Genomic DNA, 26,532 nt, shown 5'->3' with positions numbered 1-26,532 from the left:
GACTTGAGAGAGGAGGTGCTCGCGGACACACACACACACACACATACACACACACACCAGTTCTCTAGTGATTCCGCTCACTTCAGTGTGTAATGGAGTAAAACACAGCTCTGTTTCTCTCTCGTTCTTCTGTACGACCTCCTCCAACTACCATGACTTCTTCTCCGAGGTGGAATTAAAGTGTTCCAGAGGATCTACATGCGGTGAGTGAGAGTGTGTGTGTGTGTGTGTGTGTGTGTGTGTGTGTGTGTGTGTGTGTGTGTGTGTGTGTGTGTGTGTGTGTAGAAATCTCTATACAGTCCTCCTTCTTCTGATTCCATGTAGTCTCACTTGTTCTGGTTGTTTAGTAGATCAGATGTTCAGAAGTTGTTTGGAATGTAAACCCTAGAAGCGTAAAAGAATGAACGAATAACCCGTTTATTCATCTATATTCTTCCCTTTACACGTTTTATTTCCAGTATTTGTAAATCATACAGAAGTGAATGATGAAGTTTTTTGGTGTTTCTGCTGTTCGACCGGCTGTTGGTCATGAATCAGGAAGAACGCCCCTAGTGGTCAGAGTTCAGAACTGCAGTGCTCACAGCGTCACTGATGGACAAAGTCATAATCTTTAAACCTGAAAGTCAAAACATTCAGTGCTTTATATGTATTTTTATATACTACTGTTTGCAATCTCACTCAGTTTCTGACATAATATGTGTTTTTTAAGCCATGTATCATTTGGATAATTTGGAAATTGCTCTCTGTAGTTACTCGTAACCTTTTCTGAGTAAATGTTCCAGGACGAACGAGATTTACAGCCTGAAATCACATGATGATTCAAGATTCCACAATCCTGAACTGAATTGTGAATCCTGACATCAATCCTGCATGATAGCGATCGAGCTTTTGATTATGGTCTGGATTTTGATCGATATTTTGATATAGATTTTTATATATTAGAATATTTATATCGATTTATTATTTTAATTTTGGGACTTTGATTTTTTATTTGGATAGATTTTTATCAAGATTTTGATAGATTTGTGATGTTGATCGATATATAGCTTCTTTTTTGTGTTTGATTGAGATATTTATATCAATTTCTTTTATTTTGTGGATATTTTTATATGGTATTTTTTCTTAATTTTAATTGAGATTTTTTATTTTTATTGTATAGATTTTAGATTTTGATTGAGATTTGGATTGAGATTTCTTGTCCCATGCAGATGCAGAAAGATATCTTTTTACATACTTTTACATACGGGTTGTGTTGTCTAGGCAACAGTAGTGTTTGATTTAGAATGAGGTCCAAATAATGGTTCTGGATTGGGAAAGAGAAAGGTGATGTTTCTGGTGAAAAGAAATAAAGAATGAATACACACACACACACACAATGAGGACTGTCAGTGCAGGAACATACCATCACTTTCATTTTACTAAAACGGCGATCACGTGTGACTCAGACTGGGACATTGCGCAGTCGCTGCATGTAATAAACACAGTCAAGTTTGTTTACTACGGTAACAAAGCAAAAACGAGCAAGATATTGACTATCGAGAATCTCACTCAATCAGCCAATCAGAGGAAGTCCTTCAAAGTTTGTGGACACCTGACCATAAGATTGCTGTGTGCTTCTTTTTGAACATCCCATTCAATATTTAATCTCCATTTTCCATTACAATGAGCTCCACTCTTCTGGGAAGATGTTCCACTAGATTTTGTGGTGATTCATTCAGACCCAAGGGTGTCAGTAAAGTCAGGTACTGATGGAGTGCAGTCAGCCTGAAACATTCATCCCAGTTGGAGCTCTTTGGAGCGCTATAGTAGGAGATCTTCCACATCTTTCAACCCATATAAAGCAGATCTTCATGGAGCACAGCAGAATTGTCATGCTGGAACAGGTTTGGGTCTCCAAGTGAAGTGAAACTCACATGCTCCAGCATCCAAAGACGTGAGTTTGGTGGTTACAGTTTGTGAAAGAAGCACATCTGGGTAGAAAAGTCAGGTGTCTCAATACTACATCAAAGTTCGATTAAAAATAAAAACGTTTATACATGTCTGGCGTAAAGCTGAAAGAAGATCGAGTTGCGAAAAGGTCGCCTGTAGGCGTGAGTGAGTCAAAAGGCGAGCAGCTTGTGATCCTTATCGTCGCCTCGTACCGCCTCCTCTGGGCTTTGATGACAAGGCTGACCTTCTGAGACGTTTAACGGTGAACTAACAGACGCTTTAAAGTTCAGAAGTTGTTCACCAAATGAAATATATATAATATAGGTACTGAAAATTAGTAGCTTTACTTACAAAGCCAAAAACAGCTCATCACTCAAACCTCAAACACACAACACACACACACACACAAAACCCAAAGTTATACTAGCACGAGTTCATGTTTCCTGTAAAGCCGGTCATTCCTATAAATCAGACGCACTTCCAGGAAGTCGCTCAGACACATTCAGTGCTCATAGTGAAACAATGTGTGTTTTTCTTTTCTCTTCCTCTTTAATGTTGCTTTGCTGAGTCACAAAAGGCAAGCCTTACATAATCACGAGACACTGCGCGCACACACACACACACACACACCCCTATATTTTGTCGATGCACCGCTTCCCACCATTAAAACCTATTAAAATCCCACTATGCTCTGAAGCGGGGCGCTCCAGAAAGGAAGCATCGGCGTTCTTGACATTTATTTATTCTCTTGAGTAACTGCATTAGCAGACTGCTTCTCTAAATAAAAAGGTCAAGTTTCTTCACGTCTGCATTGACGGGTTGTTTGTCGGTTTATAACGTTTTTTTGAGGGTAAACCCGTCGTTAAAAAAATACCTACATCCCTGAGTCTTTATTAGCTTCTTTTCTGGGGTAACAAATGTTGGTGTGATCTAGAATAGAAGCTGGGGGGTGGGGGATGGTTCAGCCCATACTTACATCTCCAGAAAACACTCTAGAATGTAGGCTTTAACAACAAGGGGTCTGTGAAACCACTCCACACACACATACCTCAATCCATGGACTTGTGGAAGGTAATCAGTGTGTAGGGGGTGTGTGTTGGGGGTTTGCTCATGGGTGTCCATGTCTGAGAGGTAGAACCAGAGATGTATTCAGGGATCCAAGCACTGAAGTCGACTCTGATGTGTTAGTCAATGGGTCGTTCACAAATAAGAAGCTGTAAGGCTCCACAAAAGAATCGTGTCGTGTCATTATCCACCACTTGATGCAAATTGTTAACCTTATAAATGTTTGTCTCCTCAACCTCCCTCCCTCCTGCAGATACCTACCTCATGTCGGGGACGGATCTAAAACGAGCGCTGGATCCGGAGGATGAGGACGGACCCGATCTCCAGCCCAAGATGGGGGCCATATGGGCGGAGTCCTCCACGGTGTACTCGTGGCAGAGGCAGACGGTCCTTCAGCTGTCGCTTCAGAAACTGTGCCACGTTCCCACTCTGGGCCGCCGCGTCCTAATCACCAACACACTCCGCCTCATCCAGGAGGAGATCAGCCACCAGGGGGCGCTGCGGCCAACCCCTGTGCCTGAGGCCCGCCAGAGACTTTCCCAGCATCACGTAGTGGAGGTCAGTTTGACCCCGGCATGGGTTCTAGAGCAGGACGACAAGCCGGATTTCTGTCCTAAAAACACCTTCGCGCCGACGCTTCCGCAAACCGACGACGCAAGCGCCGAGACGCCAACACAGAGCCTCGAATCTCACCTCCAGCCCACCTCGAGCCAAACCCCCCCACCTGTTACCCCCTCACCCGTTACCCCCGCAGCGCTCCTCCCCGACCTCTCACTCGACGATTTCCTATTCTCAGACCTCGACAACTTCCTGTGCGAGTTTAACCCTTGCAACTTAAACCTCAGTCCCACGCCAGCCTCACAGTCGAAGGTCGTGTCCATGGTGACGGACGACTTTGTCAGGACCTTAACGAACCAGCCGTTCAAAACAGACATGAATGAACTGGAGCACATTATGGAGGTGCTGGTCGGATCGTAAGGCCAAAAAAATGTTTTTTTTTTTTAATGCCCATAATTATTTACGCAACGATTAAAATTCTTTTAAAAAGAATTGTTCTGAATACGTCAGGGGTTATAAGTCAGCTTATATTAAACGTGTACTTAAAATAAAAAAAATTTAAAAAAAAGAGAGAGAGAAAATGAAAGGTAAATTGCATTACTGCAGTGTTGCGTTATTGGCTGTTGCCATGGAGACGATTGTATATTTATTTGTGTCGTTCGCGTATATTTATTCTGCGGCAGACAGTACAGGGATGTAATATATGAGCTTTTTTGTTTTTTTCTTTCACAGCTTTTACACTTTTTTATAAAGACTTGATGAAGGTACACTATTTTGCTACTGAAATTATTTTTTTGGAATAAAGGTGTTTTTTCTAGACACTTGCCTCGTTTCCTTTTCCTGAACTGTAACATCTCACAAACATCTCCATTCGCCAAGTCATGTTCACGATACGGTCAAAAAATTGTGGACACCTGACCATAAGACTGCTATATGCCCTTTTCTTTTTTTTTCCTTTTTTTTGGGGACATTCCACATTGAGTCTCCATTTGCTCTTATCATAATCTCCATACTTCTGGAAATATCTAGATTTTTGTGGAGATCAGGTACTGATGTAGGTGAGAAGGTGATTAGGTCACCAGGAATTTTGAAAACTGGAAACTTTTTATGGGAATAAACTGGGAATTTACAAAATTGCAGATTTAGCAATAACAGGGAACTTAAATGTAGTTGGGGAAAAAAAATCTTGCAGGATAAATTTGGTTAATTAATTTCTTGAATCCTGCACACAAAAAACGTCCATCTTAGTGATTATTCACGTAAATTACATGAATATTTCACGTTTACATGTCAGTTTATGGCCATATTTTTTATATATATATATATATATATATCTCCCCAAATTTCTCATTATTTTCTATAAATTATTTGGAATATTTCCAAAATTCCCCAGATGAAGTTCCCATGGAAAGTTTCCAGGAATTTGTTTTGCCTCTTTTGCACCCCCTAGCGTTCCTGTCATCTCAATAGGGTTTCTAGCAGGAGATCTTCCACATGGTCCAAACCCCACATAAAGGAGATCTTCCCGGCGCTCGGTCATGCTGGAACAGGTTTGGGTCTCCTGGAGAAGTCAAAGCGAACGAGAAATGTCCAGCTACATCGTTTGCAATCGTGTGTTGGCGACGTTGTGGAAACGTTCAGGAGAAGAACCACGTGTAGCCTTGAAAGTCAGGTGTCCTGATAGTTTTAGCAGTCTGTACACGCCCGCAATCACACGCGAGACACGGCTTCTCTTAAATTATTTTTAATTCCTTGTGTACGCTAAAAGAAAATTTACACACTTAAAGTTGATTTGTTGTTTTTTTTTTTTTTTGTCCAAAAAGAGCCCGAGCATGCTCGTTCCAACCTGGAGGGGGCGGGGCTCTTTTATCTCTCAACCACACACACACACACACACACACACACAGGATCATTAGGACGATTGTTTTTTTTTTTCCATAGGAATTTCCCCGTAACAATCTGGAACAAATTTTTTTTTTTGTACATTTCCCACAGTCTTACTGTACACAGTCGCCTACGTGGTTTAAGTAGTTATAGTGGTACTTCCGTTACGGCTTTACAATGTGCAAAAATTCCTCACCGAGAAACAGACAGACAGACAGAGAGACAGACAGCACGCAGCAAAAAGAGGGCAGGGAGGACAGAAAAACAAGAGAGAACAGAAAGACAGGAAAACAGCGAGTGATTTGCGGGACATTTTCCCAGGATGCACAGCCAAACGAGTGCGTCTAAGACTGTGAAATGAAGGAAAGGAAGAAGAAGAAAAGAAATGTATATTATTGGTCCCTTATTGGCTAAAGTACTTCAAGTTCCTTCATCACATTGGGTCACGGTACAGTGGTTTCACCTTTAAGAGTTTAAAACAACAGCAATAATAATAATAATCATAATCATTAAAAAGCAGCAGCAGATCGTAGCCGCGTCGCCGGACTTCTATTCATCTGCTAGGAGAATAAAGCGCCGTTTACAGTGTATAACTCAAGTCATACCCCCAGACCCCCCCACCCAATAAAAAATTATCTAACACTCCTCCGTACTAAACTATCAGTATAATTATAGCAACTAAAAGGATTAAAACCAGAGGCCTTAAAAAAAAAAAAAACAGCAGATCTTTGCAGGCAGTGGTTTCAAGTATGTGTGTGTGTGTGTGTGTGTGTGTGTATACACAACACACACACACACACTATCTCACAAAAGTGAGTGCACCCCCTCACATTTTAACAGCCATTTCAGTATCTTCTAAAGGGACGACACTATAGAAATGAACAAATATATTTACTGTCCTCTAAAAAATAACAACATTCAGCCTTTACTGTCTAAATAACTGCCAACAAATGTGAGTACACCCTCAAGGAGAACAGCTGTACATGGTGTAAACATGTAAAGTCACATGTCCTATTAATCACACAACCAGAATAATGTGTGTATCTTGTATTAAAGCAGTTACAATTTGGGTGCTTTGAGTCCAATTCCCTCAAACTGACCACTGGATGTTCAACATGCACCTCATGGTAAAGAGTCTCTGAGGATTTGAGGGGGAAAAAAGATGCAGAGGCTGTAAGATTAGTATCACCCTGAAACTGAGTTACAGTACAGTGGTCAAGGTCATACAGAGGATTTCTGAGACGGGTTCCACTGGGAAAAGACCTCACAAGGGTTCATCAAAAGAAGGCAAGTCCCCGTGATGTGTGTCAGGTGCAGAAGCTGCTTTAAAACAGAGTCACGTGAGTACTGCAGCATTGCTTTAGAGGTTGCAGAAGGTCCACGTGTCAGTGCTCAGACCGTACGCCACACACTGCAACGTCGATTTGCAGGCTGTCGTCCCAGAAGGAGCCTTCGTCTGAAGATGCTTACAAGAAACCCGTTTGCTAAAGACGACCTGCCCAAGAGCATGAATTACTGGAATCATGTCGTGTGGTCTGATGAGACTAAGATAAACCCTGGTGAAAAGGACCAAAAAAATTGTGTCTTGCCTACAGTGAAGCATGGTGGTGGCAGCATCATGGGCTGAGGCTGCATGAGTGCTGCTGGTACTGAGGAGCTGCGGTTCATCGAGGAAAATACGGATTTCAACATGTACTGTAACAGTCTGAAGCAGAACAAGAGGCTCCTCTGTCAGAAACTGCAGTTTTCCAGCATAATAACGACCCCAAACACACCACCAAGATGAGAACTGCCCTTGCTGAGGAAGCTGAAGGTGAAAGTGATGGATTGGTCAAGTATGTCTCCAGACCTAAACCCTATTTGGCACCTGTGGGGAATCCTCAAGAGGAAGGTGAAGAATTGTTCATTATGAAGGGGTGGAAGAGGATCCAAACAGCAACCTGTGCATCTCTGGTGAATTCAATACCAGGAGGACTAAAGCAGAGCTACATAACGATGGTGCTCACACACAATATTAACACTTTGAACACAGTTTTGACATGTTCACTGAGGGTGTACTCACTTCTGGTGGCAGTTATTTAGACAGTAATGACTGTAGAGTTATTTTTAGAGGACAGTAAATCTGTACTGTTCTACAAACTGCACACTGATACTCTATAAATATATTCCAGTTTAATGTCTATAATATTGTCCCTTGAGAAGATACTAAAATGGTTGCTGAAATGTGAGGGGTGACCCTTACTATTGTGAGATACTGTATGTATGTATGTATTGTATGTATGTATTATATATATTCCCCACTATTCTGACTTTTAACCAGTGTGTCCTCAGCAAAGCAATATTTAACACACACACACACACACACACACACACACACACACACACACACACACACACACACACACACACACACACACACACACACACACACACACACACACACACACACACACAGGGATTCATACTGACCCATGAACAATCTCCCATGTAAAAGAAAATCTTATCCCTGATTATATACACACTTGCACAGATCCTCTAAACACAGCTAGGACCATCAGGGGATTAGGGATGCACCGATCCAATATCGCGAAGTATATCGAAGAGCAGGCTCATGTCTTCAAATGGTTTGGGGGGGGGGGGGGGATCTTCAGAGTGTGTAAGTGTAGAGTGTGTGTAGTACAAGTGAAGAGCTTAGTGAGAGCTTTGGTGCACTTGGGGGGTGGAGCCAAGTAGAGAGCTTTAAAACTTGAAAAGCAAGACCAGGAGGAACTTCCATAGGGGGTGGCAAGTGGAATTTCAAACATCTTGTGGGCATGGTTAAGTGGGGTTTCATATAGCGTAGGGGGCGGGGCCAAACTGAGTGCTCCAAATCGCTTAGAAAGTGAGGTTTCATTGTGTTAATGGGGATGGGGCAAATTCAAGAGCTTCAAACATCAGAGCTGATGCCCCCCAACATCAGAGCTGATGCCCCCCACCATTAGAGGGTGTAGAGTAAGGTGGAGACGGCTGGTCAGCTCCAGATTGTAACTAGAGTTGGGGCAGATATCGGAGCAGGCTGGGGCAGAGAGATCAGTTAAGATAGCTAAGTGAAGCACGGAGGGGGTGGGGCTAGGTTTAAAAAGAGACCCCGGTGGTAGAAACTGATGTGCAGCCACAAAACTAAGTCCAAAACGGTGACCTATAGTGCTGATGTCACATGATCAGGCTGGTAACTGACCAAATTCATGGGATGGGTGCATCCCTAATGAAGACGTGTCCTCACCTCTAGAGACTGAACAGTCATCATCTAGTCTTCACTCGTCTTTAACATTCTCAAATAACAAAACTTAAAGTGACTCCAACAAGCGGAGAGAAAGTGAACTGAAAACAACAGACAGTGTGAGGTTAGAGAGGTGGAGAAAAAAGAGAGAAAGACCGAGTGATCAGTCCGGGACAGGAGAGGGAGATGTGGAGGCACGGGAGGATGGAGGAAGAGGAGTGAGCGTGGAGGGGAACATCAGCACTTTGGCCTGCATGAAGGACAGATCAGGCAGTGTGGAGATGACACGCCGAGCCTCTTCGCTCAGATTCTCCTCCTTCTGCGTCTGCACCCGCCTGCACACACACACACACACACACACACACACACACACGTCAATCCCATAATCCTCCTCATCTCATTAAAAATTAATGTTGAGTAATATTTTGTAGCAGCATATGGCAGGTTTTTAATATTACTACGTATCGTTTCTATAGCAACAGGAGACCCTTTGATGTCATAAAGAAGGAGTCTCCAGTGTCAGTGCTTTGTAACAGAGATACGACCGGAGTGCACCAAAGTCTGCATTAGAAACGGTGTGTGCTGCCCCCTATTGTCTAAGCAGTGTTACTACAGGTGTGTGTGAGAGACCTCGTGGAAGTGTTGGTCTTCTCCATGGTGGACATGAGGCGAGTGAAGGCGTCCACCACGCGGCTGCTTCCCCCGCTCACGTCCAGCTTCGCCTGGGTCAGCTCGTACAGCTCCGGGTCCACGCCTACACACACACAAAGTACATGTAAGCACACACAGACCCTAATGCTAATGAGGCATCATGTACATATAACATATAAGATGAAGGTATAAAACAAAACAAACAAACAAAAAAAAAAAACAGGGATGAAGAAACAAAAGGTGGAGGCGGAGATACATGTCGAAGGCCACCCTGTCCACACAGTGTGACCCTTGACCTCGAGCTGACCTGGTATGGAAGTGGTGGCACTGGAGGGCGACTCGTCCACCGGGCCGAAAAAGTCCAGATTCAACAGAGACGAACCTCCACTCGCTTCAGGGAGTGCAAAAAAATAAAAAAGGAAGAAAGAGAGAAGAAACAGGAAGAGGAAGACACAAAAAAGAGAGCAACGCAGTAAGAAAGACAGACACCAGAAGAAGAAGAAGAAGAACGTGCATGTTGTTAGTACAATTAGAAAAATAAACAACAGTCTTAAAGATAACGACAAACGCCAGAGTCACCCAAAACTTTTTAAATAAATGAAAGCCACACCTCCAACTCCATTAAACCACGCCCTCTCATCCACGGGCTCCACTTTCCATACTAACGCACGATTGGCTGTTACATTTTATGGCATCACAACAGCACATTCACTGTCACGATCTTACCGCCATCTTGGACGTACACGTGTGGCCAAAAGTATTCAGACACCTGCCTTTCCCCACCCATATCTCCAAACCGTTCCCACCACACTAGAGGCACACAATTGTCTCTTCACTTGAACTAGAAGACCCAAACCTGTTCCACCTGTGCACAAAGCCAGCTCCAATATAAGCTCTCCATGGGTTGGAAGATCTCCTGGTTTGACCTCCTCACCTCACCTCCACTAACACCAATGTGGCTGAATAAAATCTTAGACAAATCCCCACAAACTCTAGTGGAACATCTTCCAGAAGAGCAGAGCCTATTAATACAGCGAATGAGATCAAAACGTGGAATGGAAGCACCAACCTAATGCTCGGGTGTCCACAGACTTCAGCCCGTACGGTTTATAAGTTTTGGGTGACTTTAAAGGTTGGTTACTGCCTGCTGTGTTAGAAGGTTAGAAGAGGAAAAGCTGTACATGTATTCACTAGACCAACATATGAAGACTCCTTGAACCTACCATCCAAAGGGTTTGTAAGGCCACTGCTGCTCCAGTCGAACTGCACCGGTGGGAGGGACTCCTTCAGGGCAGGGTGGAAAAATAGGAAAAAAGTTACAACGTGAACGCGTCACTCCCTCATACACTCTGGATAGAAGTTAAATCAGCAGTGACTAAACCAAGGCTAGGTTCTGTAATGCACAAACCTGAGCAGCGTCGGTGGGGCAGGCGCTCATCTCCGGGGCAACAGACGGAGACTGCGCTATGGAGGCGATCATCTCAGCAGCAGACACGGGCTTCACAGGCTCTTTAGTGGGTTCCAGCATTCCCTAAACAGAGAAGGAAGAAGAGAATGAATGGAAAATAAACAAGAAAGCAGCAGAAGGAGGTAAGGAAGCAGGTTCTCACCAGACTGGCTGCATACATGGGCACAATCACCGGCTGCTTCTTCTGACCTGTGAACAACTGAGAGAGAGAGAGAGAGAGAGAGAGAGAGAGAGAGAGAGAGAGAGAGAGAGAGAGCGAGAGAGAGAGCGAGAGAGAGAGCGAGAGAGAGAGGGTTTAATTAAACATATAACAATTTGAGACATAAAGACTGTCCTGGCTCACACTGCTTTCGCCTGTGAAGTCCGCGTTCACAAGTCCAATCGTGCGTTCACAAGTTGAGTCTGCGTACACAAGTCGAGTCTGCGTACACAAGTCGAATCGCGCGTTCACAAGTCGAATCGCGCGTTCACAAGTCGAATCGCGCGTTCACAAGTCCAATCGCGCGTTCACAAGTCCAATCGCGCGTTCACAAGTCCAATCGCGCGTTCACAAGTCCAATCGCGCGTTCACAAATCGAGTCCGCCTTCACAAGTCGAGTCCGTGTTATGCTCGCTCGTCAAGACCATGTCTGCTCGTCAAGTTCTCTCATTAAAGAAGGGTTCACTCAAAGTTTACTCACTAAACTAGCTTTGGTTTGCTACATTGCCCAAACGTGAAAAGTTTCCATAAAACCCGCCTTAGTGGGACGAGTGACATCAGTCAATACTCTGAACTCCACAGTGACACTCGGGTGTTGCGTACGAAACACACTCACTATGTTCCGCGTGTCGATGCCCAGTGAGCAGAGCAGAGCTTTGTTACTGTGCGAGCCGCCCCACTGATACCTCAGACCAAACGCATTGTGGATGTCTTGCAGCTGCTGCCAGATGCCCTGCAATCCCCTACATCAAACAGAAAGAGATATTAATATCATTAGGCTTTGAGATGGTACAACCTGTACTGCTGTTCTTATCTCAAAATTGCATATCTGTTGATGTGGTTCAGCATTCAAACCACAATCCAATGTTCTGACCCACATCCAAGCTCAAAGAGGAAACCTCAGAGTCCTCACACCTTCAGGAAGCAGTGACACACACACACACCATGTCCTGTACAGGAGGAAGCAATGTGGTGTGTGGGTGGTGCTCTTACCCACTGACTGGTACTGGCTCTTTCTCCTCTTTGCTTGATCCATCACACGGTTCTAGAAAGGATTTAAGAGAGGGCACGTCCCCCTCGACGTGAGACAATGAGATCTCAAGGAAACTGGCCAGGAAAAGCTTTTCCAACCGACTGACCAGAGAAACCTGCAGGTAAAATGAGGATGTAGACAAGAGAGAGAGAGAGAAAATCTGAGAAACCAAAAATCTGAAAGTTTATTAGTCAAGTCAAAGACCCAAATATGGTATATGAGATAGCAAACAAAAACCTATATAACTCAAATCATTCCCATCAAAACAAACCTACACTATATGGACATAAGTATTGAGACACCTGATCCATCCAGCCATTTGTGACTCTTTTCCAAACTGTTACCACAAATGCACACAATTGTACAGGATGTCTTTGTATGCGGTTTAATAAAGTTTTGCGTTCACTTGAACTTGGAAACCAACATCTGTACCAGCATGGTGATGCCCCTGTGCACAAAGTGAGCTTCATGTAGATCTGGTTTACATGGTCTGAAGAGGAAGATCTTGAGTGGCCTGCTATAGAGCTCTGATCTCATCCCTACTGAACACCTTTGGGATGAATTGGAACACACCCCAGGTCTCCTCACCTACATCAATTTTGGAGCACACTCCGAAATCTAGCGGAACATTTTTCCAGAAGAGCAATTTGGGACTAAATGTGGAATCCGATGCTCAAAAAGCTCATAGCATACTTATGATAAGGTGTCCACAAACTTTTGGCAATATAGTGTAAGTAACCCAAATCAAACAAATAGGTGGTGCCAAATGAGTTTGTGTATGGTTTTAAAAAATGCTTGCATATTTTGTTTCCACTTGATCTGAGCGCTGTGGAGAAGACCAGGTGAACAAGCCTGACTGGCCACATTCCTGAAAATGAAACACAGCCTGGTATCCTGTAGGACTTAAGCCTAGTTCTGTTCCTATGTTACTGTGGACAGACTTTAAAATGTAAATGATTAAATCAATTCATCGAAACATACTATGCTGTTGTCTTTCCTGAACTCTTCTCCGTTGCCAGGAGGGGGCGCTGAAACAGGTGGGATTTCGTGCCAGTCGTCTTTGCTCTTCTCCGAAAAGGTCGAGCCCTGGTCCTGTCCGAAAGCTGCCCACGATTCCCCAGCATCCTCGTTCGACTTGCTGAACGCCTGCCACCCCCTACTGTTATCATCAACACCGCCTTCGATAGGTGCCGAAGTAAAGTCAGCAAAACTGTCGCTACCCGGAAACTCTGCGTTTTCCGACGCCTCTTCACCTTCTTGTGCTGACTTGCCGGGTTGTCCATGTGCACCGAAGTCGCCAAACTCATCCCGGTGAGTGCGCACCATTTCAGAATCGTTTTGCTCGACAGACAGCGAAGGGGCGGGCGATTCTGAAAGTGTGGAATGTTGCACTGCCCCCTGCTGATCAAACTCGGCAAAGCCAGCACCTCCAAAGGAGCTGGCATCCCCGAAATCACCAAAATCTCCAAAGTCCTCGTCGTCATCTTCAGCCAGTTGGCTATGATCAGCAGGAGTGGCGGTCTCCTCCTGTAGGGGAGGCGAAGGAACCGAACCCGTTGTACTAAAATCCCCGAATTCCTCGAGCGCCTCCGTGGAAAGAGGTCTACCGAAAGAGGTTTCTGTTTCGGTCTCGGTTTCTGCGTCGTTTCCAGACTCTTTCTCTTCCGTTGGCTCGCTGCCGCTGACTCGCTCATCCATAAAGATGGGGGACACCCTGTTATCTGTGTTCCCTTTAACCTCCAACCCATCCGTCACCACTCCGTTCTGTGATATTGATTGCTCTGTGCTAACGGACTCAGCAGCGTTTGAGTCCTGATGTGCGTGATCAGTGTCCTGATCCTTTTGTCCATGGAAACCCCAGTCTCCATTGCTAAGGCGATCCGAAGCCGTGGAAGCAAACCCTGTTACACAATCATCCTTGATGTCATTGTCCACCGCTTGGCCAGCTATGCTAGCTCCATGATTTTCCTCACTTTGTGGTTGGTTGTCCTGTGCAAGTCTCGTGTCATGATTCGAGTTTTTCCAGTTTACACCACCTTCTATGTGGCTGGGAATGTCAGCGTTTGAAAAAGCAGCAAAATCAGCAAAATCCTCATTGTCACCGAGGAGTGCATCTGGATGGCAACCCACCGAGGGACCCGTTTCCCTGTATATATGGCGTGATGGAGGAATTTCCTCCGTGCCTAAATTTGCAAAGCCATTTGTGAGAGGTTCGTTGCCCCCTCCGTTGCAGTCCACGGCATCGCAATCGGTCCAGGCGTTTACAGGAAGGCCTGAAAAGTTTGTGTAATCCCCATGAGGATGCTCCGTAACCCTTTTCAGCTCCTCCACACTAACAGTCCTACAAGCCGGAGCATCCCCTTGGCTGCCGTTCGACCTGTTAAGTCCGACCACCCGGCCGTTAGCGATAAACTCGGGCGGCGATGTGGCGTTCAGCGCCTGCAGCTGGTTGAACGTGGTGGGCGTCTCGAACTCTGTGAAACTGACGCTGTTGGGGACGCCAGTGAAGTCGCTAAACTCCTCTTCGTCCTCATCGGCGCCGTCCTCCAAGGGCGGAGGGGAGGACGAGTACATGTGGATCACGTCCGGCTCCATGGGGTCTCCACGATGAGCAGGCAAGCCGAGACTTCACACCTGGGAAAGGACGCACTGGTTAATGATTGCAGAAAAAAATTGCCATTTCAACACTTTCTACTCTGTGTAAAGGAAAACGCACAAGAACCTAAAAATATCTGGGTAGAACGTTCACTTAGGAGGTGAACGCATTTACTTGCAAATCATTAGGTTCCGCGAGCTCTCTGGTGGCACAGAACCCAAAAGAGTATCGGTACGGCTAGTTCTAGTTCTGGAGTTTTGTCTAGATTTCATTGTGTTCAGAGACACCAATTAAAAAAGGCTTAATAACTCGGTTTCTCTCAGTTCACTCATTCGATTACATTCCCATTTCCCCTTTCCTGACAAAGTCCTGCTGACACCGGCATGATGATCTACAGCGCTCCTGAGCCTATTTATCAACTCCCCGCCTTGTTCTCGAGCTCAAATTAAATCACCAGGACCATTCATGGGAGAGCAGACCGATGGACCCCCCCCTTTAGGATCGACGGTAACGACGTGATGAGTTCAAGCTAAAGTCTGAAGACACACAAATACAAGACGGCACTCTGGATTGTAACGGCCTGTGTTTAAAGCAGAAACCGCTAGCTGTACATATTTATCCAGCAGCCACATCGACCTGGTGACCTTGAGCTGTGAAGTGTGTGTGAGGGTTTACACCACCAGTTACAGCTTTAAGGACACATTGTGTGCTTTTTTTTCCTCAGTGTGCTCGGTTCTGATTACATTTTTCAGCACTTTGGACAGATTTATACAGACGTGGTGTGGCAAAAGTATTTGGACACCGGACTGTTCTACCCCCAAACTACAACCACAAAATCTTTTCCCTTCACTTGAACTAGGAGACACAAACTAGTTCCAGCTCTGTGAAGATATACTTTACATGAGTTGGAAGATCTCCAGCACTTTGACCCTACTGGGATGAACCCCAGGCATCCTCACAAGTTAGTGATGAAAAGATCAGATCGTTGTAGAGGATTGGTTCTTAAACTTGTTTTGAGTCATAAGATCCCCAACACATACACCAACTTTGAGTATAGTTTCAATAATTTATATATGTATACACCATAGCGTATATGGGAGTCACTTGATAAAAGGACGAACGACTCGGACTGGAAGAGTCGAGTGGTAAACGACTCAATTCCGTTTCCTGTGCGTAACCTACAGAGAGTTTAAGATATACCTTTTTATTCGTCCCACAATGGGGAAATTTCTCAAATTGCGATACTTCGCTTGTGCTCATCATCTCGTCCAGTAGAAAATGAACAAGTCACTCTTTAAAAATGACTCGTTCTTCCGAGTCACATTCAAAAACGAACGAATCGTTCAAATGATTCATCGCTACTCCTCACCTCCACCAGTACCTGACTTTTACTAAAACCCTTGTTGCTAAAAATAGTTTCACACAAATCTCCACAACATCTATCAGAACATCTTCCCAGAAGAATGGAGCTTATTATAAGAGCAAACAGGGACTCAACGTGGAATAGGACGTTCAAGGAGCTCAAATGTCCACATAATGTTTCCAGATCTTTACGGAATGGGTATTCTGGACATGTCCTCAGACTGCTACAAATCCACTGAAATGGGAGACCCCTTCTTTCGAAACACGTCTTTACTTTGACAGAAGGAAAAAAACAACAATTACAAGCATTTGTTGCCATAGAAACGCATCTGCAGCTACTTTTAAAACCGTTGTTCTAACAGGAATGGCCACATTCTGACCAATCAGGATCCAGAACTCAGGTTTCTACACAATATCCAGGTCTCGTGGTACCTCCTAGACACCTCCTCGGTGAGGTCAGTGCTGAAGACTTGGCTTTTGTGGTGGAGGTTGGAGAACCTGCCCATGTTTGCTCAAGGGCCCAGCCCTGAGGAACAGGATTAGCATTGGGCTTCATAGTAACATATGGCGGAGGAATGACAGGAAATCTTGAGGTTGGGGTTGTTCCTGATCTGAAACGTGTCCTTAACATGACAAACCAGGAAATCCGAACCTCCCTGGATCTGCTCGTTGGTTACACATGCTAACACTGATGATGATGATGTTGTTGTTGATGTTAATGCTAGCTCACCAGGAACCCCTTTCTCCTTCTCCTCCTGAGCAAATCAGACATGAACCTACCTTATGAAGCTCGACAGCACTCTCGCATGGTTCAGGATCTTCTTCAGTCGCTTTTCGTCCTTGAATTGATAGTAAAAGTGTTTAAAGGAGGATTGAGACACAGCCGGCTAAGGCTAGATAGGCTAAGCTAGCGCGACCCTGTCTTCTTCTACTGCTTCTTCTCTGCCTCTGGATGAGAACAACTTCTACATTCGGTGAAACATGTCGGACATTTAGGGAACAGTAAATGGAGTGTCCATGTGTCCACGTCTGATATCAGGACACACTTGTTGTGTCCGAATAAAAAGCCCCAGTTTCGGGTTTTACTGCCTGCGCCGCGCACCAGGAAGTGTTTGCTGAGGCGCACGTCTCCTTGCGCATGCGCACTGAGAACAGGTGAGAGCGTCGGGAGGAGGAGGGGGTGTTTACACTGTCATAGTCATGTAGGAATACATGCAGGTGTGTGTGTGTGTGTGTGTGTGTGTGTGTGTGTGTTATAAGATAATGATGGGAATGAGATCATGGTGGTACAAGAATGAGAAGATGAGATGAACAAAGTCAGGAAAACGAGATGAAGCATTGGAAAGAATAGGGATTAGATGTTTCCTGGATAAAAAAATGAGGAAGATATTCTTATAGGGCAAAAATGAGATCATGCACGAGAATGAGATCCTTATAGAATGAGGATGAGACGATATTAGACAAAAATAGGATAGATTATGCATGAGAATAAGAATGAGATGGTTCCTGGACAAAAAAATAGGATAGAAAATCATATAGGATGAAAACGAAATCATTAATGTTTGGAAATGAGGTGGATCCTGGACAAAGAAATGATTTTGCACAAGCATGAGATTATTAATGGTATGAGGATGAGATGGTTCTTGAAAGAAAATGAGATTGATAACCTTAAAGGATAAAAATGTGATGTATTGTTCCTGAGAATGAGATCATTAAGGTATGAGATCTTTTCTTAATAAAAAATAAGAGATAATGTTATAGGACATACATGAGATCATGAAGGAATGAGATGGTTCCTGGATACAAATGAGGTAGAAAATCGTATAGGATAAAAAAGGATGGATTATACATGAGAATGAGATTGTTAAGGAGTGGAAATGAGATGATTTCTGGACAAAAATGAGATAGATTATGCACAAGCATGAGATCATCAAGGTAGGGAAATGAGATGGTTCTTGCGTAAAAAAAAAAAAAAGAGAGATTATGAATAAGAATCAACTCAATAAGGCACAAATTATAAGATAATGCCATAAATACAAATGATACCAGAAAGACATGGGAATGAAATCAATGAGGAATGAGAATGAGATACTTCATACAAGGAAATGAGACAGTTAAAAGCATGGCCACACATGCAGCAAGGTGAGGCCAGTGACACACTGAAATTAGATGATTAATGCAGGAAAATGGAATGATGCACAGGAATGCGACCATCAAGGCACAGGAATGAGATAATTCCTGGACAAAGATGAGATAATACAATCATGCTTCTAAGTAAGATCATTAAGGTCTGGAAATGAGATCATTCCTGGACAAAGATGAGATAATGAGATAATGTTTGAAAGTAAGATCATTAAGTTCTGGGAATGAGATCATTACATCGTGAAAATGAGATCTTTAAATCTTTTAAAAGAGAAAGCATGGAAGTATATGTGAGGTATGAAACCGCCAATCTTATTGGACACCTTTTTTCATGCTGACTGCACCCCAGGCCTCCTCACCTCACCTCCATCCATACCTGACTTTACTAACACCCTTGTGTCTGAATAAATCTTACAGAGGATCTAGTGGAACATCTGGAAGAGTGAATATTATAAGAGCAAATGGAGACTCAATGTGAAATAGGATCTTCAGAACGGAGCACAAACCTTTAGTAATAGTAAAGGAGTGTTTGGTTTCACTCTTCCTGTGCTGTGATGTGTTTGGATTGTATTCAGGGTCAGTTTGGTGTATACGGGTTGCTTCAGAAAGGCAGCAGGAAGCAGTCAAGGGCAGCAAGATAAGATGATTGACGTAGAAATAGGAAGTGGAACGAGATACCAGACATGGACAGGAAATCCAGAATAGGGAAAGACAATGTACCAAAGGCTCCATGGACTGGAGTAGATGTTGGGGGAAAGAAAATAGAAATATCGTGTCAGGGGCAAATCTTTATCAAATGTAGCTATTACAGATAAGAACATCAAATAATAAAATAATAAAAACGTCTCAGGGTTGTGATGCCAGAAAGAAGACTTTATGAATGGTAATGAAGCCAAGCAGTTCTATGGAAGTTCTGGTTTCTCCAGTTTATTATTTTTTTGAAATACAAACTTTCTCACAGTCGCCGTCTTTGTATCAAGCTGAAGCTTTTATCCAGAGCGATTTACAAAGGAATACCATCAACCTAAAACTCTTTTGAGAGGTATTACAGTAAATCTCAGGAAGCAACAAAGGTCCTCACTAGATATAGAACACATGAGCACATCAGCCCTGTTTTAATCATCTACACTGCTCCTAATTACATCTCATACTGATTATAAAATACTACTACTGACGTATAAAGCACTTAACGCTCCCACGCCGCAGTATCTGAGTGAACTTCTGTACCAGTATGATCCTCCACGCCTACTTAGATCAAAAGGTGCAGGCTATTTGTTGGTACCTCAAATAATGAAAACTCCAGCAGGGGGCAGATGTTTCTCTTATAAACCCCACAGTTATGGAACAGCCTTCCAACCAGTGTTCGGGACTCAGACACAGTCTCAGTGTTCAAGTCGAGGTTGAAAATATATTTATTTAGTCGAGTCTAAAGTCGAGGTAAAGGAGCAGATCTGGAGGGGTCATGGATATAAAGTGTTTGGTGAACTGGGATATTTGTATGCTGTCGTCTCCTCACTCTCACATGTTCACTCAGGTTTGTTGATGGTGGTGTGGTGGGTCGTCTCTTATCTCAGAGAGCCCTCATGTCTGTGTTACCTTCTGGCTCTCAGTGTTAGTTATGCTGCCAGAGCGAGTCTTGCTGAAGTCTCCAACTGCACAGTGTCCATAACTTTCATACAACAATAAGGAGACTTAATAATCCATATCTCTCTCTCCCTGTCACTCTTCTTCTTCTCTCTCTCTCTCGGTCGAGTTAAACATGCTCCTGAGGTACCAGTGACCAGTTCCTGCCCCTCTCCTCTTCTCAGATCTGCCCACTACGTCCAGGCCTGCCTCTGGATGGTGTACTCTTTCGATTAAAGGCGACTCTGCAGATGGGGACGGCTTTACATCAACGGCCTGGAGATTCATGAAATTACAGAGAAAGACAGAAGCTTTGAGGATTTGGACTGAAGTTAATGTCAACAGTCTGCTACACTGACTCAGGACTACAGTCTGCATGTGATCACCATCACTGCACCTCAACATCGTTTATCTTTAATAAAGCTACATTCGGTGGCACCCAGATGAGGTTCTCGAGTCTGGTTCCTCTCAAGGTTTCTTCCTTATGCATCTCGGGGACTTTTTCCTTCCCCACAGGGAAAAACGTACTCTCATAAAGAACAAACTTATTAATTCTTTATCGCTGCATTATCTGTGTGCGTGTTACGTGAGTTGAAGCAGCTTGTGACCGTTAAAGCTGATAAATATTACAAAGACTAATAAGTGCTGATCAGAAGGATTTAATTGATTAGAGATCAGAAAACAAACAAACATTGCAACAGGGCAAAAAAAAACCACACACACAATGTTTTACAAGAAAGTGCATTACTTCATTATTCGGTCATTGGAATGTCTGGAAAAACAAAACAAAAATACTTTGTATATTATATAATATTTCCACACATTTCCACAAACATCTGCTGCGTTCCTGAGTATCGACTCGTATCATCAGAAAACCTGCATGTTTATTTTTGTGGTGTTTTTTTACAGGCGTATTTAATTCCAGTTAAAGCGGTCGTGTGCGACTTTTGCGCGTCTGTGATTATTAAACCGCCGACTCTCATCGACTCTGAGACAAACGTGAAGAAAAAAATTCTAAAGTCCACGGTGCGAATTTTACACCGAATTGAACTTGGAGACCCAAACCCGCTCCAGCATGACGATACCCCTGTGCACGAAGCCGGCTCCATGAAGATCTGCTTTTCATCTCCACAAAATCTAGTGGAACATCTAATATTATCTGGAGAATGTAGTAACCTTATGCTTGGGTGTCCACAAACCTATTGGCTGTAAAGTGAACTTCCTAAAATAAACATTGTTGGACATAATGAACTCTTTTAAAGGAGCGGTTTGTAACATGGTTCTAGATCAGTTTCATTTATAAAAAAATTTTTAAAGGCACTTTATAAATATTAATATTTAAATGTATTAAAAATTTTTAAACCATGTATATGGTTTCTTCTTCGCATGACACATTTCTGGGCCAGAAATGATACACATGAACTATGCTTCCTGCTGGTGGTGGAGATCTTTACAGAGGAGCTTTGTGGTGTGTCGTCGTGGCGTGGGCGTTAAACATCTTCACCAAGACGAAACATCTACGTCCTGTTCTCTCTGAAGAGCGCTAAGGATAACATCTTCATTCAAAACAAAAAACAAACAGAAAATACCATGTCGGTGTGTGTGTGTGTGTGTGTGTGTGTGTGTGTGTGTGAGCAATTCATATGATTAGCTGCAAGTTAATTAAATTAGCTGTAAGTTAAAACGCAGAACATGGTTACAATTCCAGAGCTGTAAGTTTTTGTGGTGTAAAGACAGAGGTCCATGTCGGTGTTGGTCCTGGAATGCAGATGGTATCCTGCTCAGTTGAGTTTGGTGATGCTCAGGTTGCCGTTGATCTGAATGGTGTCGATGGATATTAGTGAGCGCAGACGGTGGTAGAAATCGAACAGCGGCTGACCGTCAACAAACACGCGGAAGCTCTGGTGCTCACAGTGAATCTCCAGCTGGAGGACAGTAACGCAAAAAAACAACAACAAATAAAAACATGTCAAGGTCTAACAATTACAATCAGTGTGGGGCTGGGGTGGGGCTTGCCTCAGCTAAATCGAGTGTGTCAGCTCCGACCCTCTGCTCAAATCAAACGTGGTCTTCATTAAATCTGAGTGAACTAACAAAGTGCGAGGGTGACAGTTTAGAATATTAGGCCATGCCCCTTTTGGTGTGGCTCAATCCTGTTTAGAATTATTGGGCCACACCCATTGGGTGGGGCTTAATTCTGTCTGGAATATTAGGTCATGCCCCTTTAGTGTAGCTCAATTCTGTTTAGACTATTAGGTCACAGCCCTTCGGTGTGGCTCAATTCTGTTTAGAATATTAGGCCACGCCCCTTCTGTGTGGCTAAATTCTATTTAAACCATTAGGCCACGCCCCTTTGGTGTGGCTAAATTCTGTTTAGAATATTAGGCCATGCCTCTTTGGTGTGGCTCAATTCTGTATTGAATATTAAGCCACACCCCTTTGGTTTAGAATGTTAGGACACGCCCCTTGCATGCAGCTCCGGAAAAACTGATCATTTTTACAATACACCATATTGCATGATATTCTGATTATAACTGAAAAGCTGATGACGATTCGCGTACCTTGAATGGCTGTCCGGCAAGGAACGGGAAGAAGGGGATGGCGGTCTCCTCCTCTCCCCACGAGCCGGAGACGTGCGCGTTCCTCAATAGCTGGCGATCCTCGAACCTCGCGCTGACCTCCAGCGCCACGTCGTCACAACCGCACGTCAGACTGATGTCGAAACTGATCACACACACAATTATTCACTTATCACTAAAATACACGTACGTGAGCGTATACGTGTTCTCGTGCGTCTTCTCACCTGTCTGGCTCGGGATCCATGATGCCCATGATGGTGAGCTTCTTCCCAGGTCTCATCCCACCTCGAATACTTCCACAAAATGGTACTGACTAAACAATATATTAATGAAATATGTTAAAAAATGAATCAACAGGACATGATATCTACAGGTTGTACAATAATGAACAATAAATAACGTATACGTTTGTTCCTTATAATTCTGTTTGTCCTTCATGAGTGAATCAGTGGCGACTGTGGTGAAGGAAAAAATCCCAGAGAAACATTGAGAGGAACCAGACTCAAAATGGAACCACTGAATGTCCATCCATTACCTCCTGAGTCACTTCTAATCGGAAGATCAAGGTCAGCTGCCACTGCTGGGCCCTTGAGTGAGGCCCTTAACCTTCGATTGTTCAGCCGTATAATTAATATAACAGTCAGTCGCTCTATAATATATAAGGGCATCTGCCATGTCTTCTCAATGGACGTTTCTACAGAAGTCCAGAGAGTCTACGCAATATAATATTGTTCGTTCTTGTTTTCTCGTTATCAGAACTGAACAACGACATGACCACATTACCAGAGCTTCACTTCTCTGTGTATTCAGAAGAAGAGCGTGTTCTAGAGGCAGAATCCTGGATCATAACCATAACCACTGCATCTGTGAGGGTCGGGGTCAAGGTGCTACAACTGGTTGTGGTTATTATGTGTGATGAAGGTTCGAGGAGAAACTAAGCACTGATCACAAGAAAACAGTGTTTAAAAAAAATAAATAAAGGAACTTTAGTATAATGTTTGGCCTCTGTTCCCATTTTTGTTTTTTCCTCATTTCGGATCAACCACAAGCCACTTTTCACTACAACAGGAAGTGGATTTATTACCAGGAGCTGCTGTTCATCTCTGCTGGGGGAACCAAAGTCTGGTTCTCCTAAAGAGCTGTTCAGCTTCCTGTTCGGGGTGGCAGACCTCTGGAAGCAATGAGAAAAGGGAGAGAAATAAATAAAAATCATGAGAAAACACACACACACACACACACACACACACACACACACACACACACATTTAGATGGTCCAGTAGGACTAGTTACTAGTTATACAAGTTAACCTCAGACTCAGACACGGTTTCAGCTCAATCACGTATTGCAGACGGTTTGGAGAAAAGAAAGCTGAAGGTGATCTCACACACACTCACCACTGGCTCCTCTCTCACTCTCACATCCGCCATCTTGGAATCGTATTTATTATTGTTTTTTTTTGTTTGTTTGTTTTTTTTACAACTGCTGGGCTTTCTTCCCTCTTTGAAAGCGGCACGCGCCCGCTACATGGAATTCCACACCACGAGAGGCTGAACTGAGGGGGGGGGCGTCCAATCATATCACAGGACTGAGACACGTGACCGAGAGTGGGCGGGGATTTGTATTGTAATGGCTGAATACCAAATTGCTGCAAAGGTGCTGTATAAGTATATATTAGGTAACACACACCCACACACACACACACACACCTGAGAGCTCATTCGATCGCTTATTGCAGCCCTTAAAATATGTTGTATGTCTAATTTAACACACAAATATACATGTACCAAAGTATAAACAGAAATGTATCAATTATAAACATAAAGAAATCACTTTTTGTTTTATTCTGGTGCTTTTCTACAATTTCTTTCCTTATTTCACTGGTTCTTCTTTTTACAATCTTCTTTCCAGCGCTATCGCTACTCTTCCTGGGAGCCATGATGCACAATTTATAGTGATAGAAAACAAAAACAGACAAAAAGCACAAATATTCACACGAGAGAACGACGAAAATGCACTCAGAACAACGTCTACGAAGCGAAAAGTTCAAACCCCCTTGACCTCATAAGCATTATAGTGTTTTCAATGAACAACAAACACGATAAATGACCAAAAAAAGACTCATTAAACGACAAAAAACCCCCAGAGTTCTTCAACCCCCAGCGTCTGTGGTTTGTGGATCATCCAGGGCCTGTTCCAGACATTTTCATTCATTGGGCAACATTTATATTGGAGGTCCCACGGTCTCCTTCCTTCATCCTTTCAGAATAAATAAAAACACTTGCAATAAATTTAATCTCTAACCTTTTTATTTATACCAATCCTGTTATCAGTACTTTTATATATTTGCATATTAATTCAACTTTAACTGAGGTAAAAAAAAAAAAAAAAAAAAAAACAGCTTCATTTTCTTCCTTGGTCATGAGGTCATGACCCTCCATTATCTTGGCGACACTGTAAAATAAGAATTTGCATTGATAATGTTTTTCTTGTGACTCTAAAATGCTAACTATAGTAGGTTTAAGATAATAATTTTATTATAAATGACTCACTAAATCACCCAGGACTTTTAGTTCAGTAAAAGGGGTGTGGCCTAATATTCTAAACAGAATTGAGCTACACTAAAGGGGTGTGGCCTAATATTTCAGACAGAAGTGAGCCCCACCCAATGGGTGTGGCCCAGTAATTTATTTACAGTAATACACTGAATACTGAACATTTGTCTACTCTGAACAGTGAAATCAGGGTGTATTTTATAGGGTATCCCAAACCTCCTCCAGCATGATGATGCCCCAGTGCACAAATCCAGCTTCCTGAAAATGTGCTCTTCATGGGTTGGAAGATGTGGAAGATCTCCTGCTATAGAGCTCCAAACCTATTGAACCTTGTTTTGCTCACACTGACTACACCCCAGACCTCCTCACCTCACCTACAGCCAGACCTGATTTTACTAACACCCTTGTGGCTGAATGAATCTTCACAAATCTCCACAAAATCTAGTGGAACGTCTTCCAAAAAGAGTGAAGGGTTTTATAAGAGCAGAATGGGACTACATGTGGAATGAGATGTTCAAAAAGAAGAACATACCAAACTTCTTAATAAAGTCATTTTAAAGGTTGGTTTCTGCCCTACAACCCAAGTGTGTGTGTGTGTGTGTGTGTGTGTGTGTGTGTGTGTGTGTGTGTGTGTGTGTGTGAGTAAGCGTGTAACTAAAAGTGACTGACAGATGGCGCTGTGGTATCACTGTTTGTCTCGCTTTATAGAACACTTTTTTGGAGGTGAAAAGAAACTGGAGAACCAGAAGGAAACCTGATGAAGATGAAACAGGAGCAAATCCAGGTTTAATGTACTCTTCAGGAAATGTCTCTAAGTTTGATGTACACTGTGAAGAATGCAGGTGCCAGAAGGAAAAAAGGGTTTTGTTTTACAGTAAGAAAAAAAAAGCTTTTCTGGTTCCCTATAAAGAATTTTTTGTGGTACCACTAAGAAATCTTTCTAAAGGTTCCTTTGCTTTGTTACAACCTAAATTCTTGAAGACCAAAGTTCTTAAATGATTCTGTGAAGAATCCAGCCATTAATACATGGGGAGGGATGCGTTATGAAGGACATCCAGCGTAAAACATGTGCCAAATTAAATATGCAGATCACAAATCAGAATTTCATACCGGACGTCTCCAGAGACGGCAGGGAAAGGAGAAGTGGAGGAGATTGGAGGTTCGGGTTGGTACTTTAAATGTTGGTACTATGACTGGTTAAGGGAGAGAGGGAGCTGATATGATGGAGAGGAGAAAGGTAGATATGTTGTGTGTTCAGGAGAGTGCAGGAGAGCATACGGAGAAAGACGTTGGAGAAACAGAATTTGGAAACGACAGAGTGATGAGAAAAGTAGGCAGGAGTACAAGGAGATGCGGAAGCAGGTAAAGAAGGATGTGGCAAAAGCCAAAGAAAAAGGCATATGAGGAGCTGTAGAAGAAGTTGGACACTAAGGAAGGAGAAAAAGAACAATAAGGAGGAAGTGAGAGCAGCGATTAAGAGGATGAAGAGTGGAAAGTCGGTTGGACCAGATGAAATACCGGTAGAAGCATGGAGATGTTTAGGAGAGATGCAATGGAGTTTTTAACCAGGTTGTTCAACGAAATTTTGGAAGGTGAGAGGATGCATGAGGAATGGAGAAGGAGTGTGCTGG

The 26,532-nt window shown here is 43.3% G+C and overlaps 3 protein-coding genes and 1 long non-coding RNA gene across 6 annotated transcripts; 2 read left to right on the top strand and 2 right to left on the bottom strand.

The window, feature by feature from the left end:
- On the top strand, positions 1 to 4,371 carry sertad2a (SERTA domain containing 2a). Its single transcript, XM_083522702.1, has 2 exons — positions 1 to 203; positions 3,248 to 4,371. Exon 2 carries the CDS (start codon positions 3,259 to 3,261, stop codon positions 3,970 to 3,972), a length of 714 nt encoding a protein of 237 aa, XP_083378828.1. The 5' UTR covers positions 1 to 203; positions 3,248 to 3,258; the 3' UTR covers positions 3,973 to 4,371.
- Positions 4,372 to 5,280: 909 nt separating this feature from the next.
- Positions 5,281 to 17,146, bottom strand: aftpha (aftiphilin a). 3 transcript variants are annotated; one of them, XM_083522655.1, is made up of 12 exons: positions 16,785 to 17,145; positions 13,028 to 14,680; positions 12,007 to 12,161; positions 11,630 to 11,756; positions 10,957 to 11,013; positions 10,755 to 10,877; positions 10,570 to 10,630; positions 9,654 to 9,737; positions 9,326 to 9,449; positions 7,154 to 9,030; positions 6,953 to 7,076; positions 5,281 to 6,672 (listed from the first exon to the last, which is right to left on the bottom strand). In XM_083522655.1, exons 2-10 carry the CDS (start codon positions 14,639 to 14,641, stop codon positions 8,859 to 8,861), a joined length of 2,517 nt encoding a protein of 838 aa, XP_083378781.1. In that variant the 5' UTR covers positions 14,642 to 14,680; positions 16,785 to 17,145; the 3' UTR covers positions 5,281 to 6,672; positions 6,953 to 7,076; positions 7,154 to 8,858. The 3 variants fall into 3 exon arrangements, with proteins under 3 accessions (XP_083378781.1, XP_083378780.1, XP_083378782.1); XM_083522654.1 differs by having other exon boundaries at positions 5,281 to 7,076; XM_083522656.1 differs by lacking the exon at positions 9,654 to 9,737 and having other exon boundaries at positions 5,281 to 7,076; positions 16,785 to 17,146.
- Positions 17,147 to 20,412: 3,266 nt separating this feature from the next.
- Positions 20,413 to 23,891, bottom strand: lgalsla (lectin, galactoside-binding-like a). Its single transcript, XM_083522676.1, has 5 exons — positions 23,744 to 23,891; positions 23,433 to 23,519; positions 22,573 to 22,661; positions 22,331 to 22,493; positions 20,413 to 21,694 (listed from the first exon to the last, which is right to left on the bottom strand). The coding sequence occupies exons 1-5, from the start codon at positions 23,774 to 23,776 to the stop codon at positions 21,551 to 21,553; spliced, it is 516 nt and encodes a 171-aa protein (XP_083378802.1). The 5' UTR covers positions 23,777 to 23,891; the 3' UTR covers positions 20,413 to 21,550.
- Positions 23,892 to 23,942: 51 nt separating this feature from the next.
- LOC310715967 lies at positions 23,943 to 24,635 on the top strand. The gene is made up of 2 exons (XR_014530462.1): positions 23,943 to 24,024; positions 24,258 to 24,635. It is a non-coding gene; the product is annotated as an uncharacterized lncRNA (long non-coding RNA).
- The last annotated feature ends 1,897 nt before the right edge of the window (positions 24,636 to 26,532 follow it).

This window comes from Silurus aristotelis, assembly GCF_946808225.1.
Source record: "Silurus aristotelis genome assembly, chromosome: 20".
Classification (NCBI taxonomy): domain Eukaryota; kingdom Metazoa; phylum Chordata; class Actinopteri; order Siluriformes; family Siluridae; genus Silurus; species Silurus aristotelis.
This window is presented reverse-complemented; position numbering and strand designations above follow the sequence as displayed.

What these genes read in the sequence shown, in the direction of transcription:
- aftpha (XM_083522654.1), bottom strand. Translation starts at nt 14,641, where the DNA reads ATGGAGCCGGACGTGATCCACATGTACTCGTCCTCCCCTCCGCCCTTG. An exon ending in TCAGGAAAGACAACAGCATA is followed by an intron (nt 12,162 to 13,027) that starts GTATGTTTCGAT and finishes TTTTACCTGCAG; the next exon opens with GTTTCTCTGGTCAGTCGGTT. An exon ending in GCCCCACCGACGCTGCTCAG is followed by an intron (nt 10,631 to 10,754) that starts GTTTGTGCATTA and finishes CCTGCCCTGAAG; the next exon opens with GAGTCCCTCCCACCGGTGCA.
- sertad2a (XM_083522702.1), top strand. Translation starts at nt 3,259, where the DNA reads ATGTCGGGGACGGATCTAAAACGAGCGCTGGATCCGGAGGATGAGGAC.
- lgalsla (XM_083522676.1), bottom strand. Translation starts at nt 23,776, where the DNA reads ATGGCGGATGTGAGAGTGAGAGAGGAGCCAGTG. An exon ending in GAGATGAACAGCAGCTCCTG is followed by an intron (nt 22,662 to 23,432) that starts GTAATAAATCCA and finishes TATATTGTTTAG; the next exon opens with TCAGTACCATTTTGTGGAAG. An exon ending in TTGCCGGACAGCCATTCAAG is followed by an intron (nt 21,695 to 22,330) that starts GTACGCGAATCG and finishes ACTGTCCTCCAG; the next exon opens with CTGGAGATTCACTGTGAGCA.